General features: G+C 39.5%; 1 protein-coding gene across 3 annotated transcripts in view; it reads left to right on the forward strand.

Annotated features, from left to right (window-relative positions):
- EML5 (EMAP like 5) overlaps positions 1-13,777 on the forward strand; it is a 327,745-nt gene that overhangs the window by 124,006 nt on the left and 189,962 nt on the right. For all 3 annotated transcript variants that reach the window (XM_039537037.1, XM_039537038.1, XM_039537039.1), the window contains exon 9: positions 13,481-13,616. In XM_039537037.1, the coding sequence (XP_039392971.1) occupies positions 13,481-13,616 (136 nt within the window). The remainder of the gene's footprint in view (positions 1-13,480; positions 13,617-13,777) is intronic.

Consider the following 13,777-nt stretch of genomic DNA (forward strand, 5'->3'; position numbering starts at 1 on the left):
CTCAATAGCTGAATAATTTATTTTGGGATATGCTTTCAGAGGTGAAAATTAAAGTTGTGTGGATTGATGCCAGAGGCTGTGGTTAAATAACAGGCACCCAGGCATCATGCATCCATGGTGGTATGCTGAGCTTTAATTAAATATAGATGGAAACAATAATTTAAATGAATGTTTTAAAGCTGGTCTTGTGGGCCAACACAGTTTGCCACACAGAGTTTTACTCCTGTTGGACTGGCTAATTATGAATTCAAACTACACTGATCTACATTTATAGGGTAAATATATAGGTAAATGTTTAATTATTTTTAGATTTCTATAGTGAAATGCACTCCTTTCACATGTCATGGAACACATTTCCACAATATAATAAAACTTGGAGAGAACTTTTTTTTATTCTTTCAAGTTAAAAGTTAACAATGACATTCCCCAGAAAAAAAACTACTCCCTATCCTCACCAACTTTCATTCATGAAAATGCTTTAGAAAAGAGTTTGGCTTTGTACTAGCCTGAAGGTGAACCAATTTGGGCTTTGCTGTACAAGTAAAGGGAGTGAATTCCAGAGTCAGTGGCTTCCAATGGGAATTTGCTTCCCCCAGACTGCTGCAGGGGGGAACAGATGTTATAGCTGATGTCAACTGTTGTGCAAGACATAAGTGGGAGGGAGAGGCAATATCTCATACAGTCAGGACCTAGATCATATATGGTTTTATAGATCAGTGTCTATGCCTTGAATTGTACCTGCATGTGAAAAGGGAAGCCACTGCTGTTCTTGTGGAACTAGTGTAATATGTTTAGTTTTCCAGTACAACTTAATAGGTGGGCAGTTACATCTTGCACAGGCTTTCTCCATGATCTTTCAAGCATAGCCTTAATTAGAGCTAATCCAATGTAGAAATTGCATAGGCAGGACTATTATGGTGAGGTCTGGAGTTTACACAAAATGGGCATCATTGATTTTTGCCCACTGAGACAAGCTCAGATTCTAGAAGCACCAGGAGATCTGAGAGTACCTCAACACTGCAAACTTCTTGGGCCTAGTCACAGGGGAAGAAATAGTCTCTCTGCCCTACCCCTAACAATCCTCCTCCATCTCCCAAATATCAGCGGTGTTGTGTCCAGCTACTTTGCTTCAGCCAGTTTGCTCTCATTCCATCCTCTTTCTCAGTTTAACTTTGTGACCTAGGTCATTAATAAAAATGTTAAAGAAGATTGTGCCCAAGACGGATCCTTGAGGAACTCCTACAGTTTGATAATTCACCTTTTAGTACAACCCATTGCCTTTTCCCCTTAGCCAGTTTCTTATCCACCTTACAGTTCTTGTACTAATCCCCATTTTCTCTTATCTAACTAATAATTTTCTGTGTGGTACTGTGTCAAATGCTTTACTAAAATCCCAGTAGATTAAATGTACTGCATTTTCCTCCTCTTAAAAAAATCAGTTATCTTTTCAAAGAAAGGTATCAGATTAGTCTGCACTGATCTACTTTTGGTAAACCCATGTTGCATCATGTTCTTTCTCATTTGCCTCCATGAATTTAATTATTCTTTCCTGAATAATTTGTTCTAAAGCCTTTTGTACTCATGAGGTCAGACTGCCGGATCATTTCCCCCCGACACTGTCTTAGGTATAGGTCTTCAGTCATACAATATCACTCCCAAATAAATGGATTTATTAAAAATCCTTGTTTGGAAGATTCCTTCATGGAGAATAGGTCCATCAATGGCTATTAGCCAGGATGGGCACAGATAGTGTTCCTAGCCTCTGTTTGCTGGGAATGGGCGACAAGGGATGGATCACTTGATGATTACCTGTTCTGTTCATTTCCTCTGGGGCACCTGCCATTGACCACTGTCAGAAGACAGGATACTGGGCTAGATGGACCTTTGGTCTGACCCAGTATGGCTGTTCTTATGTACTGGACTAGCAATCTCATGCACCATTTTATTTCAATATTGTAGAATGGAAATTATCTGTCCCCCCTATTTGAGTGCATTAAGCTGTTCAAGTTTTTCTTCCATCTCAAAATTTCGATTTCCATCACTTATTTCCATCAGCCATCCTGCCTTTACACACATGTTCCATATTAGCATCCTTATTGAAAACTGAGGCAAAGTATTCATTGAGTTTTTAAGACATACCTAGATTATCTCTAATCTCCTCCCCATCCACTGTGAAGAGTGGCCCAACTCCATCTTCCCTTTTTCTCTTCTTTTATTTATATAACTAAAAAAGCTTCTCTTATTATTTATTTTAATTTCCTTGGCAAGAGCTAATTCATTGTGACTTTTAGCAATTCTCATTTTGTTCCTACATTTTCTAACCTCCATGAGGTAGCTTTCTTTGCTAATGAATTCTTTTTCCATTCCTTGTGGACTCTCTGTTTACTCCTAGTAACTTTTTAAGGTGGTTATTCATTCAACTGGGTTCAGTGCCTTTCCCTACAAGTTTTTTCCCCTTGTTTGGGATGCAACATAATTTTTGTATTTTTGATTGACAGAAATTCCAATCCTCCTCCGCATTTAAGCCCTTGAGCTATTCATTCCAGTTGACTTCTTTAATTCCCTTTAAGTCCCTTTTGAAATAAACAACCATGATTTATTACCTTTTTTTGGTTATTCTTCCCTTTAATTTAAATGGAGTCAAATCACAATCACTTGATCAAAGGTTATTTCCTATGATCATGTGTTCTGTGATGGCCTCACTACTTATCAAAACCAAGTCACTGCATAGGACCTTTCCCCCTCTTATGTTCACTAACCATGAAGGGCATGAATCTAAACTGCAGATGAAAGGTCCCTCAATACATACAGGACTTTAATGATTGTGTCTCCTGCCAAAACTCCTTAAAACTCAGTATGTCCTCCTCAAGATCTGGGTCTGTCTGTGAAATGGAAGACAGATTAATCTTGGATATATTTGATCTTATTTCCAAAGCATGTAGCTAGTTTCTCACAGTACAAAAGATCTGATTCTTTTTCTAAGCATAAATATAAAGAGTTTCCGAGATATTCCTCCCCTCCAGAAACCACAACTAGAGAGCAAAGTCCTGCTACTCTTGTGCCAGAACTATTCTTCCCTCAATCACAAACACACGAGGTCTCTGGACCAGTTAGAAACATGGAAATTGAAATGATTCAGTTCAAGAAAAAGGAAATACTCTAACTCCATTATCAAGGTTTTCCTCTAAAAAGAGCTCTTGGAGTTTTGAACATACTAGAATTTTGGTAGAATTTAATCCATAGTACAGAACTAAACATCTAAAACAAAATATGCAAAAATCCCTCAAGCTTTGGATTTGCTCTGTAATGGCTGAAATTTAATGCAGTGAAAAAAGCACACATTTGAATCAGTCACCTGAAGATGTAGATAGAACTACCTTACCATTGAAATTGACAGGAGTTATGTGCCCTGATCTGCTTAATTGCTTCTGAATATTTCATTAGATGCCTATTTGCATATTTAGATATTTAAATACTTTTGAAAATCTGGCCCAGTGTCAATTGCCAGTGTCCTGGGAGTGAATATTATGCCCAATTTAATCTAATCAGAAATGAATTTTAAAAGATTCCTGAGATCCTCACTTTGATCTTTGAAGTCACTGGATCCTGATTGTTTTTGGCCCTTTAGTGGTACTTGTTAGTTTCCCCGTGAAAGCATAGAATCAGCTAAAATTTTGACACATTTCTTATCTCCTGGGGGTAGCAATATTTTCTGTAGTTGCATCCAGGCAGGCAGAAAGAACCTCCAATCTTAATCCATATTTTGATGAATTTTTAACCTAGCCTCAGTATTATTTGGAAAGACCAAACAAAATTTGTATAGGAAGAGGTATAGTAAATGCCCAGGAAGTTCTGACATGCCTTAATAGTGGGTACTAATTTTTATAAAAGCCAAAATTTATTTGCTTTTTTTTTTCAATCATTAAAAGAACAGTCTAGTCAAATTTTACCCAAAAGCTAGTTTTAGCTGTGAAAACTGGTTCATACTTGGGGACCATATGCTGCATTACAGGACCCAGACCCAGAAAGAAGCAATAATTATTGGAACTGTATGTTTGCCTGTCACTCAGAACAGAAAATTCCCTACTTAGTCATAAAAGGCCTGCAGCTGTTACTGTGCCCAGTTCTTCCTTCTATTATAGGCAGTAGTGTGATGGGTTCCCCCTGGCGTGCTACCTGGAACTGGGGTACCACTGAGCCCTCTGACCCACCAGCCTGGGCTCCCTCTCACACTGTGCTGCTGTTAAAAGCTGCAAAGCCCTCCAAGCTTGCACTTTGAACAGCATTTACACAGGTGGGGACACACCCAGCTGCAGTTACATGCAGGTTCTCTAATCATCAACCTACCAGCCTAGGACCCCAGAGCAGTACCATCCTGGCCTGGTCAAATCTGGCCAGTATATGGGTTTAATACCTGGTCTGCCTCTCCCTCAAAGTGAAGAGGACCATGCACACTTGTGGTAACCAAGCTGAGATTTTCCCCAGGCACCTTAGTCAAACGCACACTGGTTTGGATTAAAACATAAAATAAAATTTATTAACTACAAAAAGAAAGATTTTAAGTGATTATAAGTAATAGCAAACAGATCGAAGCAGATTACCTAGCAAATAAACAAAACCGCAAACTGAGCTTAACATACTAGATAGGGTGAGAATTTGCTAATTCATATCCTACCTGAGTGATAACCAGGCTAGCAGATTCGTAAGGCACAAACTGCCTTTGCTTTGCAGTTTGGGTTTCCCAGGTTTTCATACACAGGCTAGAAACCCCTTTAGCCTGGGACCATCACTTCCCCTAGTTCAGTCTTTGCTCCTCAGATATTTCCATGTATGTTGTTGTGAGGAGAGTGAGGTACCATCATGATGTCATTTCCCACCTTTATATCTTCTTTCCACTTGCTGGAAAGCTCTTTTGCTGTGACCTGGGTCAAACAGTTCCCATTGTGTAGTGCTATCTCTGAGAGGTTTCTATTGTACGCAGTTCCTGGAGTAATCCTTGTGCTTGTGTGCATTTCCTCAATAAGACATAAACATTGTTTGGCCTTTTTACTGTTGTACCTGAAAGGCTGCTTGTGGGTGTTTTCAACCTCACAACATGTTTCAGTAACACATACATTGCCAAACTTCATAACTTCACATCCGTTGATAGCACATGCAATCCAACGAGATATTAATGTCTAACAGATCAAGACTTTTAGAATGATACCTTACAAGGCATACTTTGTGCAAATCATATCCTAATTATATTGACAGTGGTGAATAAGGTGGTGCCAGGGTGTCACCTTTGATTGTTTTTAAATTTTCATCGGGTGTTACTTTTGTTTGCTTGTAACTTAGTGTTTAAAATACATTTAAAAAATAGAGATAAGGTAAAATTTTAAAGGCTCTTAAGTGACTTAGGAGCCTAAATGCTACACATATTTGAAAATGGAATTTAAGTTCCTAAGCGACTGAGTCACTTTTGAAAATGACTTTTGGATCAATAAGATTGAGGCTCCTGGCAAAAAAAAAAAATCAGGATTAGATACAATATATTAGGCAGCTGTGTTGTATTTATCTTTATTTCAATATTGGATATACCAGTCATGCCTTTTTCATAGAATCATAGAAGATTAGGGTTAGAAGAGACCTCAAGAGGTCATCTAGTCCAACCCCCTGCTCAAAGCAGGACCAACACCAACTAAATCATCCCAGCTAGAGCTTTGTCAAGCTGGTCTTTAAAAACCTCTAAGAAAGGAGATTCTACCACCTCCCTAGGTAACCCATTCCAGTGCTTCACCACCCTCCTAGTGAAATAGTGTTTCCTAATATCCAACCTAGACCTCCCCCACTACAACTTGAGACCATTGCTCCTTGTTCTGTCATCTGCCACCACTGAGAACACGTGAGCTCCATCCTCTTTGGAACCCCCCCTTCAGGTGGTTGAAGGCTGTTATCAAATCCCCCCTCACTCTTCTCTTCTGCAGATTAAACAAGTCCAGTTCCCCCTGATCATTTTCGTTGCTCTCTGTTTGTTTGACTTTTTACCTAAGTAACTAAAAGAGCAGACTAATGGCAACTAAAGCCCTGATCCAAACTCCAGTAAGGTAGTGGAAGTCTTTCCATTTATATTTGCTGAGGTTAGAGGGAGTCCTAAGACAAAAGGATGTGAAACTAAACTCGTTTTAGGTATAAGAAGCAGCAGCATTATGATCATCAGCATCAGGATGAAAGTAATATTTTAGCAATTCTCTCAACCTACTGAATATATCAGCAAACACATTAATTCTACTGTTTTTTGAGTTAGGTAGGTAGTAAATAGGCAAAAAATCCCATTCAATCAAAGTCTATAGTCCGCATCATTAAACCAGTTCTACTCTACTTGTGTGTCTACCTGAGAAATTTGCTCCAGTTAATTTAAATTGATGTAATTGAAAGAAAATGTAAAATCACTGTTGGTAAAGTTTGCAGATGACACACAAATTTGTGGAGTGGTAAACAGTGATAAATAATGACTGACACATCAGTTCCACAGACTGATCTTGATCTAATGATAGACTGGGCTCACGTGAACAACATGCATTTTAATGCAGCCAAATTCAGGGTCAGACACCTAGGACTTATCCATACTTACAGTGCTGCAGCCACAAGCTGTGCCACTGTAGCACTTAGTGAAGATGCTACCTGCACTGACGGGAGAGCTTCTCCCATTGGTGTAGGTACTCCACCTCCCCGAGAGGCAGTAGCTGTGTTGATGGGAGAAGCCTCCCCATCGACATAGTGCTGTCTACACTGGAAGTTCAGTCAGTATAACTGTGTCATCCCTGAGCAACTCAGTTATACCAAAGTAATAGTAGTGTAGTGTAGACCATCTCCTAGAAACAAAGAATGTAGGTTACACTTATAGAATAGGGGGTTGTATTTTGGAAAGCATTTACTGTGAAAGGAGCCTAGTGGTCATGGTGGATAAACATCTGCATGTTAGCTCTTTGTATAATGCGGTGGCTAAGAAAGCCAATGCAATCCTTTGGGCTCTATAAGCAGTAGACTGTCAAGTAAAAGTAGAAAGGTGTTATTACCACTGTATACAGAATTGCTGAGACAATTACTGGAATACTGTGTTCAGTTCTGGTGTCCACAGGTTCAAAAGGGTGTTGAACAACTGGAAAGAGATTTTTTTTTTAAAAAGTTACAAGAGTGCTATGAGTTCTGGAAAACCTGTCCGACGTTGAGAGACTTAAGAAGCTCAGAGTCCTGTGGCACCTTATAGACTAACAGACGTAGTGGAGCATGAGCTTTCGTGGGTGAATACCCACTTCGTCGGTGCATCCGATGAAGTGGGTATTCACCCATGAAAGCTCATGCTGCAATACGTCTGTTAGTCTATAAGGTGCCACAGGACTCTTTGCTGCTTTTACAAATCCAGACTAACAAGGCTACCCCTCTGATACTTAAGAAGCTCAATCTATTTAAATAGGGGTTCTCGCAACAAATTTTTTGGTGGCCTCAGAGTCTGGCCACCAACTTTTGCTGGTGAGCGTATTGACAGTTTTTTCCCTAAAATACTTAATTAACTTTAGGAAAAACAAAAAAAAATGCATCCAGATCATTGCAATTTATTTATGTAGGGGTTTTTTGCAGACTCAATGATAAAAATAATGCTGTGAAAAGTGATATTTGCAAGTGTTAATATCACTTTTCATAGCAAGTATCCAATAGAAGGTTAAAAGTTGACTTTATCACAGTGTATAAGTATCTTCATGGGGAGAAGATTACTGATATTAGAGGCCTCTTTAATTTAGCAAACAAAGTCATAAGAGGATATACTGGCTGGAAGCTGAAACTAGACAAAATCAGACTAAGAAATAAGACAGATTTTTAACAGGGAGAGTGATTAACCATTGGAATAATTTACCTATGGATGTGGTGGATTATCTCTCACTTAAAGTCTTTAAATCAAGATTGGATGTCTTTGTAAAAGAAATACTGTAGCTCAACCAGAAGTTATGGACTTGATGCAGTAATTACTGAGAGAAGTTCTATGGCCTGTATTATGTAGGAGGTCAGACCAGAGTAGGGTGACCAGATGGCAAATGTGAAAAATCCTGGACGGGGTGGGGTGTAATTGGTGCCTATATAAGGAAAAGCCCCAAATAACGGGACCTTCTCTATAAAATTGGGATATCTGGTTACCCTAGACCAGATTATCATAGTGGTCCCTTCTGATCTTAAAATATATGAAATTTGAAAATGGTGAAACCTCTATTTCAGTTTAAGAATGACTTATTTTAGTTTAGCTTAATCATATTCCTTATCAATTTAAACTAAACCAGTATAAACCAGAATAAGGGTATTCACACAGAGGTTTGCTCTGGTTTAACTAAATCAGTTTAAATTCATACCTTAAGTTAAACTAGTTCAATTTTCTCATGTGGACAAGGCCCAAGTACTGATTTAGGACAGCACTTAATCACATTACAATTAAACCAGTGGAAGGTAAGTATATATCTTTAAGTATGTGCTTAAGTACACTCCTGAAGTCAAAGTGCGAAGGTTGTGGATCTCTCAAGACATCTAGATAGAGTTGTGTGTAGTGCTGGGGAGGAGCTGGTGGTCGTGGTAGGTACCAATGACATAGGGAAGGATAGGAGAGAGGTCCTGGAGGCCAAATGTAGGCTAGGTAAGAGATTGAGTTCCAGAACCTCCATGGTAGCATTCTCTGAGATGCTCCCAATTCCATGGGCAGGGCCAGACAAGCAGAACTGCAGTCTCAATGCGTGGATGAGATGATGGTATGGGGAGGAGGGGGTTAGATTTATTAGGAACTGGGGAAACATTTGGGAAAGGGGGAGCCTATATCAGAAGGATGGGCTCCACCTAAACCAAAATGGAACCAGATTGCTGGCACTTAACATTAAAAGGATCATAGAGCAGTTTTCAGACTAAGGGTGGGGGGAAAGCCGACAGGTGCGGAGGAGCACATGGTTCGGACATCCCTTAGGGGAAGATCTATTAATAGAGAATCTCTTTGTCCTAGTGAGGATGAGAGGATGGAAAATGATAAAATACAGGGAGGGTCTGATCAGAAACAGGCAAATAAAAAAGAGTCCCATTCAATTACATCGTGTAATGGCAGACAGCTAAAAGGAGACAATTTTTTAAAGTGCTTATTTTCCAATGCTAGAAGTCTAAATAATAAGATGGGTAAACTAGAGTGCCTCGTATTCAATGAGGATATTGATATAATAGGCATCACAGAAACTTGGTGGAAAGAGGATAATCAATGTGATACAGTAATACCAGGGTACAAAATATATCGGAAGGACAGAATAGGTCATGCTGGTGCGGGAGTGGCATTATATGTGAAAGAAAGCTTAGAATCAAATGAAGTAAAAATCATAAATGAATCAAACTGTACCATAGAATCTCTGTCGATAAAGAAATTCCATGCTCTAATAATAAGAATATAGCTGTAAGGTTATATTGATACAGTCTCCCACAGTATTCTTGCCAGCAAGTTAAAGAAGTATGGGCTGGATGATTGGACTATAAGGTGGATAGAAAGCTGGCTAGATCGTCGGGCTCAATGGGTAGTGATCAACGGCTCCATGTCTAGTTGGCAGCCGGTTTCAAGTGGAGTCCCCCAAGGGTCGGTCCTGGGACCAGTTTTGTTCAATATCTTCATTAATGATCTGGAGGATGGCGTGGACTGCACTCTCAGCAAGTTTGCAGATGACACTAAACTGGGAGGAGTGGTAGATACGCTGGAGGGTAGGGATAGGATACAGAGGGACCTAGACAAATTAGAGGATTGGGCCAAAAGAAACCAGATGAGGTTCAACAAGAGTCCTGCACTTAGGACGGAAGAATCCCATTCACTGTTACAGACTAGGGACCGAATGGCTAGGAAGCAGTTCTGCAGAAAAGGACCTAGGGGTTACAGTGGACGAGAAGCTGGATATGAGTCAACAGTGTGCCCTTGTTGCCAAGAAGGCTAGCGGCATTTTGGGCTGTATAAGTAGGGGCATTGCCATCAGATCGAGGGATGTGATCATTCCCCTCTATTTGACATTGGTGAGGCCTCATCAGGAGCACTGTGTCCAGTTTTGGGCCCCACACTACAAGAAGTATGTGGAAAAATTGGAAAGAGTCCAGCGGAGGGTAACAAAAATGATTAGGGGGCTGGAGCACATGACTTATGAGGAGAGGCTGAGGGAACTGGGATTGTTTAGTCTGCAGAAGAGAAGAATGAGGGGGGATTTGATAGCTGCTTTCAACTACCTGAAAGGGGGTTCCAAAGAGGATGGATCTAGACTGTTCGCAGCGGTACCTGATGACAGAACAAGGAGTAATGGTCTCAAGTTGCAGTGGGGGAGGTTTAGGTTGGACATTAGGAAAAACTTTTTCACTCAGAGAGTGGTGAAGTACTGGAATGGGTTACCTAGGGAGGTGGTGGAATCCCCTTCCTTAGAGGTTTTTAAGGTCAGGCTGGACAAAACCCTGGCTGGGATGATTTAGTTGGGAATTGGTCCAGCTTTGAGCAGGGAGTTGGATTAGATGACCTCCTGAGGTCCCTTCCAACCCTGATATTCTATGATTCTATGATTCCCGACCATCTGACCAGGATCGCGATAGTGACTGTGAATTGCTCAGGGAGATTAGAGAGGCTATTAAAATAAAAAACTAAATAATAATAATGGGGGATTTCAGTTATCCCCACATTGACTGGGTACATGTCACCTCAGGACGGGATACAGAAATAAAGTTTCTTGACACCTTAAATGATTGCTTCTTGGAGCAGCTGGTCCTGGAACCCACCAGAGGAGAGGCAATTCTTGATTTAGTCCTAAGTGGAGCACAGGATCTGGTCCAAGAAGTGAATATAGCTGGATTGCTTGGTAATAGTGACCATAATATAATTAAATTTAATATCCCTGTGGCAGGGAAAACACCACAGTGGCCCAATACCATAGCATTTAATTTCAGAGAGAGGAACTACGCAAAAATGAGGAGGTTAGTTAAACAGAAATGAAAGGGTACAGTGCCAAAAGTGAAATCTCTGCAAGCTGTGTGGAAACTTTTTAAAGACACCATTATAGAGGCTCAACTTAAATGTATACCCCAAATTAAAAAACATAGTAAGAGAACTAAAAAAGAGTCACCGTGGCTAAACAACAAAGTAAAAGAAGCAGTGAGAGGCAAAAAGGCATCCTTTAAAAAGTGGAAGTTAAATCTTAGTGAGGAAAATAGAAAGGAGGATAAACACTGGCGAATGAAGTGTAAAAATACAATTAGGAAGGCCAAAAAATAATTTGAGGAACAGTTAGCCAAAGACTCAAAAAGTAATAGCAATTTTTTTAAAGTACATCAGAAGCAGGAACCCTGCTAAACAACCAGTGGGGCCATTGGACGATCGAGGTGCTAAAGGAGCACTCAAGGACAATAAGGCCATTGGGGAGAAACTAAATTAATTCTTTGCATCGGTCTTCATGGTTGAGGATGTGAGAGAGAGTCCCAACCCTGAGCCATTCTTTTTAGGTGACAGATCTGAGGAACTGTCCCAGATTGAGGTATCATTAGAGGAGGTTTTGGAACAAATTGATAAATTAAATGGCAATAAGTCTCCAGGACCAGATAGTATTCACCCAAGAGTTCTGAAAGAACTCAAATGTGAAATTGCAGGGCTACTAACTGTAGTCTGTAACCTATCATTTAAATCAGCTTCTGTACCAAATGACTGGAGGATAGGTAATGTGACACCAATTTTTTAAAAGGGCTCCAGAGGTGACCCTGGCAACTACAGGCCACTTCAGTACTGGGCAAATTGGTTGAAATTATCGTAAAGAACAAAATTGTCAGACACATTGATGAACATAATTTGTTGGGAAATAGTCAACATGGTTTTTGTAAAAGGAAATCATGCCTCACCAATCTACTAGAATTCTTTGAGGGGGTCAACAAGCATGCGTACGAAGGAGATCCAGTGGGTATAGTGTACTTAGATTTTCAGAAAGCCTTTGACAAGTCCCTCACCAAAGGTTCTTACACAAAGTAAGCTGCCATGGGGTAAGAAGAAAGATGCTCTCATGGATTGGTAACTGGTTAAAAGATAGGAAACAAAAGGGAGATATAAATGGTCAGGTTTCAGAATGGAGAGAGGTAAATAGTGGTGTCTCCCAGGGGTCTGTTCTGGGACCAGTCCTATTCAACATATTCATAAATGATCTGGAAAAAGGAGTAAACAGTGAGGTGGCAAAATTTGCAGATGATACAAAATTACTAAAGATAGTTAAGACCCAGGCAGACTGTGAAGAGCTACAAAAGGATCTCTCAAAACTGGGTGACTGGGCAAGAAAATGGCAGATGAAATTTAATGTTGATAAATGCAAAATAATGCACTTTGGAAAGCATAATCCCAACTATACATATAAAATGATGGGGTCTAAATTAGCTGTTGCCATTCAAGAAAGAGATCTTGGAGTCATTGTGGATAGTTCTCTGAAAACGTCCACTCAATGTGCAGCAGCAGTCAAAAAAGAGAACAGAATGCTGAGAATAATTAAGAAAGGGATAGATGATACCATGTTGCCTCTATATAAATCCATGGTATGCCCACATCTTGAAAACTGTGTGCAGATGTAGTCACCCCATCTCAATAAAGATACATTGGAATTGGAAAAGATTCAGAAAAGGGCAACAAAAATTATTAGGGATATGGAATGGCTTGCGTATGAGAAGAGATTAATAAGACTGTGACTTCAGCTTGGAAAAGAAACAGCTAAGAGGAGATATGATTGAGGTCTATAAAATCATGACTGGTGTAGAGAAACTAGATAAGGAAGTGTTGTTTACTATTTCTCATAATACAAGAACTAGGGGTCACCAAATGAAATTAATAGGCAGCAGGTTTAAAACAAATAAAAGGAAGTATTTCTTCACACAACACACAGTCAACCTTGGAACCCTTGCCAGAGGCTGTTGTGGAAGACAAGACCATAACAGGGTTCAAAAAAGAAGTAGGTAAATTCATGGCGAATAGGTCCATCAGTGGCTATTAGCCAGGATGGGCAGGAATGGTGTCCCTAGCATCTGTTTGCCAGAAGCTGGGAATAAGCAACAGGGGATGGATCACTTGATGATTACCGTTCTGTTCATTCCCTCTGGGGCACCTAGCATTGGTCACTGTCAGAAGACAGGATACTGAGCTAGATGGACCTTTGGTCTGACCCAGTAGGGCCATTCTTATGTTCTTATGAAGTTCTTTCTGTACCACTTTCAATTCCATTACAACATTGGGAGAAAATCCATAATACTAAAAATTGTTCTTTAATTATTCCATTTATTCTGACTCAATTATAAAACATGTACTTGTATATTTTATGTTGCCTTATACCATATAACAAAAGGGAAAATATTTCTATCACTATGAAGAAGAATTTTGCTTTGCATAACAGTAACTGTAAACTGTGCATATTTTAAAACTTTTTTTCCTTCTTTTTAGGCAGGAATTTTCAGTATGAATGCATGTGAGGAGGGTTTTGCCACTGGTGGCAGAGATGGCTGTGTTCGTCTGTGGGATTTAAATTTTAAACCAATTACTGTGATTGATCTCAGGGAAACAGACCAGGGATATAAAGGTAAAATAGTGTTATCATTTTTGTTACACCATCAAAGAGGAAGTTCTTCATAGATTGAAAAAGTAATGTCTATTTAAAAAAAAGTTAATGGAAATGTTTTATAAATGTATATGTATATTAATATGAAGAATTTATTTGCACTATAAGAATTAATAATTTGT

The sequence above is a fragment of the Mauremys reevesii genome, linkage group 4 (genome assembly GCF_016161935.1).
Source record: "Mauremys reevesii isolate NIE-2019 linkage group 4, ASM1616193v1, whole genome shotgun sequence".
NCBI classification, from domain to species: domain Eukaryota; kingdom Metazoa; phylum Chordata; order Testudines; family Geoemydidae; genus Mauremys; species Mauremys reevesii.